This window comes from Oncorhynchus nerka, linkage group LG27, assembly GCF_034236695.1.
Source record: "Oncorhynchus nerka isolate Pitt River linkage group LG27, Oner_Uvic_2.0, whole genome shotgun sequence".
NCBI classification, from domain to species: Eukaryota; Metazoa; Chordata; class Actinopteri; order Salmoniformes; family Salmonidae; genus Oncorhynchus; species Oncorhynchus nerka.
The window spans coordinates 99966848-99969726 of record NC_088422.1 but is presented as its reverse complement, the minus strand read 5'-3'; the positions used below and the strand labels follow the sequence as shown (position 1 = coordinate 99969726).

General features: G+C 44.2%; 1 protein-coding gene across 1 annotated transcript in view; it reads left to right on the top strand.

Annotated features, from left to right (window-relative positions):
* The first annotated feature begins 204 nt into the window (after nucleotides 1-204).
* The window catches only part of lsp1b (lymphocyte specific protein 1 b), a 35896-nt gene continuing 33221 nt past the window's right edge, over nucleotides 205-2879 (top strand). The window contains exon 1 of the mRNA XM_065012451.1: nucleotides 205-309. Coding sequence (XP_064868523.1) covers nucleotides 286-309 — 24 coding nt within the window. The 5' untranslated portion in view covers nucleotides 205-285. The remainder of the gene's footprint in view (nucleotides 310-2879) is intronic.

Sequence of the window (2879 nt, the reverse complement as noted above, 5' to 3'; positions counted from 1 at the left end):
TACAAACAAATATATTTTCCTCTAAAATCAATCGGACAAAACACAAAGATTATTTGCCAACTATTCGGAAAATAAACCATTTCGACCGTGGAAAAGTGTTCCTCTTACTGTACGTATCTATCAGATGAATGACCTTATATATTATGGTGTTTCTTGGCACGTCGTTAGCAGTGTAAAAGTCATCTGAAAGAAACTGTCTGCAGCAGTGGCGTTGGCTTGTGTCTTTCCTGTCATCAATGTGCTTCCCTGTGATGTGTGTCCTTCCAGAATGACACCGAGGAGAGGATGACGTCTGAGAATACCTGCACGGTGAGTTTCACCTTGGAGACCCAGGGTTCCAGAGGACAAACGTATTTCAGAACATTTCATCCAAATCAAAACTATTCTGTTGTTGTTTTAGATTCTGCCCCCCCCGTGTTAGATTCTGTCCCCCCGTGTTAGATTCTGTCCCCCCGTGTTAGATTCTGTCCCCCCGTGTTAGATTCTGTCCCCCCGTGTTAGATTCTGTCCCCCGTGTTAGATTCTGTCCCCCCATGTTAGATTACTCCCCCCGTGTTAGATTCTGCCCCCCGTGTTAGATTCTGTCCCCCATGTTAGATTACTCCCCCCGTGTTAGATTCTGTCCCCCCGTGTTAGATTCTGGTCCCCCCGTGTTAGATTCTGTCCCCCCGTGTTAGATTCTGTCCCCCCGTGTTAGATTCTGTCCTCCCCGTGTTAGATTCTGTCCCACCCCGTGTTAGATTCTGTGTCCCCCCGTGTTAGATTCTGTGTCCCCGTGTTAGATTCTGTCCCCCCGTGTTAGATTCTGTTCCCCCCGTGTTAGATTCTGTCCCCCCGTGTTAGATTCTGTTCCCCCTGGGTTAGATTCTGTACCCCCGTGTTAGATTCTGTTCCCCTGGGTTAGATTCTGTTCCCCCGTGTTAGATTCTGACCCCCCGTGTTAGATTCTGCCCCCCCCGTGTTAGATTCTGTTCCCCTGGGTCAGATTCTGTTCCCCCCGTGTTAGATTGAGCCCCCCGTGTTAGATTCTGTCCCCCTGTGTTAGATTCTGTCCCCCTGTGTTAGATTCTGGTCCCCCCGTGTTATAATCTGTCCCCCTGTGTTAGATTCTGTCCCCCCCGTGTTAGATTCTGGTCCCCCCGTGTTATAATCTGTCCCCCCGTGTTAGATTCTGTTTCCCCCGTGTTAGATTCTGTTTCCCCCCGTGTTAGATTCTGTCCCCCGTGTTAGATTCTGTTTCCCCCGTGTTAGATTCTGTTTCCCCGTGTTAGATTCTGTCCCCCCGTGTTAGATTCTGTTTCCCCCCCGTGTTAGATTCTGTTCCCTGTTTGCTTTTATAACTAAAACGAAAGGAAATATTTCTAATAAATCTCAAGGAATCATCAGCATGATATTTGTTGTTGTATACGATGCATTACAACAGAGATCTGGTTTGATTTTTACTTCAAATGTAATGCAAAAGTGATTCTGAATCTGAAGAGGGAAACATAATATAACAGAACACATAATGATTATTTGTATGTGGATTAAAGGTTCTGGAACGTTGAGCCCATGCAAGGGTCATTCCAGGTTAAAGGTCACCACGGGGATAACTGTGACACAAAGGTTCCGTTCTGTTGTGTTCCGTGTGGTCGTAACGTGACACCACTTGTCAGCTGTCTGTCTTTTTTTATGGCATTCTGCGCTTCATACAAACTCAGCTCTTGTTTCTAGCCTGGTCCCAGATCTGTTGGTGCTGTCTTGCCAAATATAGACATTGTCATGCATCAATGACCATGTGAGTTGGCAAGACAACCCAAACAGATCCGCGACCAAGCGTTCCTGTTTCACCTTCCCTCCAAAGACCTTCTGAGCCATTGTTGCTACATCATCAACAGGAAGGTGTCCATATTATGAGCCATATATGAGATAATATATTGACAACTTCAAGGGGAAGATTGTTCCTTTCAACTTACTGTGTGGCCCCTACATACACCTTTACCAGGTCATGACAGTACCATACACCTTTACCAGGTCATGACAGTACTATACACCTTTACCAGGTCATGACAGTACCTTTAACAAGTCCTGACAGTATTATACACATTTAACAAGTCCTGACAGTAATATACACCTTTACCAGGTCATGACAGTACCTTTATCAGGTCATGACAGTACCTTTACCAGGTCATGACAGTACTATACACCTTTACCAGGTCATGACAGTATTATACACCTTTACCAGGTCATGACAGTATTATACACCTTTACCAGGTCATGACAGTACTATACACCTTTAACAGGTCATGACAGTACCTTTAACAGGTCATGACAGTACTATACACCTTTAACAGGTCATTACCACAGGTCATGACAGTATTATACACATTTAACAAGTCCTGACAGTAATATACACCTTTACCAGGTCATGACAGTATTATACACCTTTACCAGGTCATGACAGTACTATACACCTTTAACAGGTCATGACAGTACCTTTAACAGGTCATGACAGTACTATACACCTTTACCAGGTCATGACAGTACTATACACCTTTACCAGGTCATGACAGTACTTTATACACCATTTAGTCCAGGTCATGACAGTCATACACCTTTTCAGGTCATGACAGTACCTTTACCAGGTCATGACAGTATTATACACCTTTACCAGGTCATGACAGTATTATACACCTTTACCAGGTCATGACAGTACTATACACCTTTAACAGGTCATGACAGTACCTTTAACAGGTCATGACAGTACTATACACCTTTAACAGGTCATGACAGTACCTTTAACAGGTCATGACAGTATTATACACCTTTACCAGGTCATGACAGTACTATACACCTTTACCAGGTCATGACAGTACTATACACCTTTATCAGGTCATGAC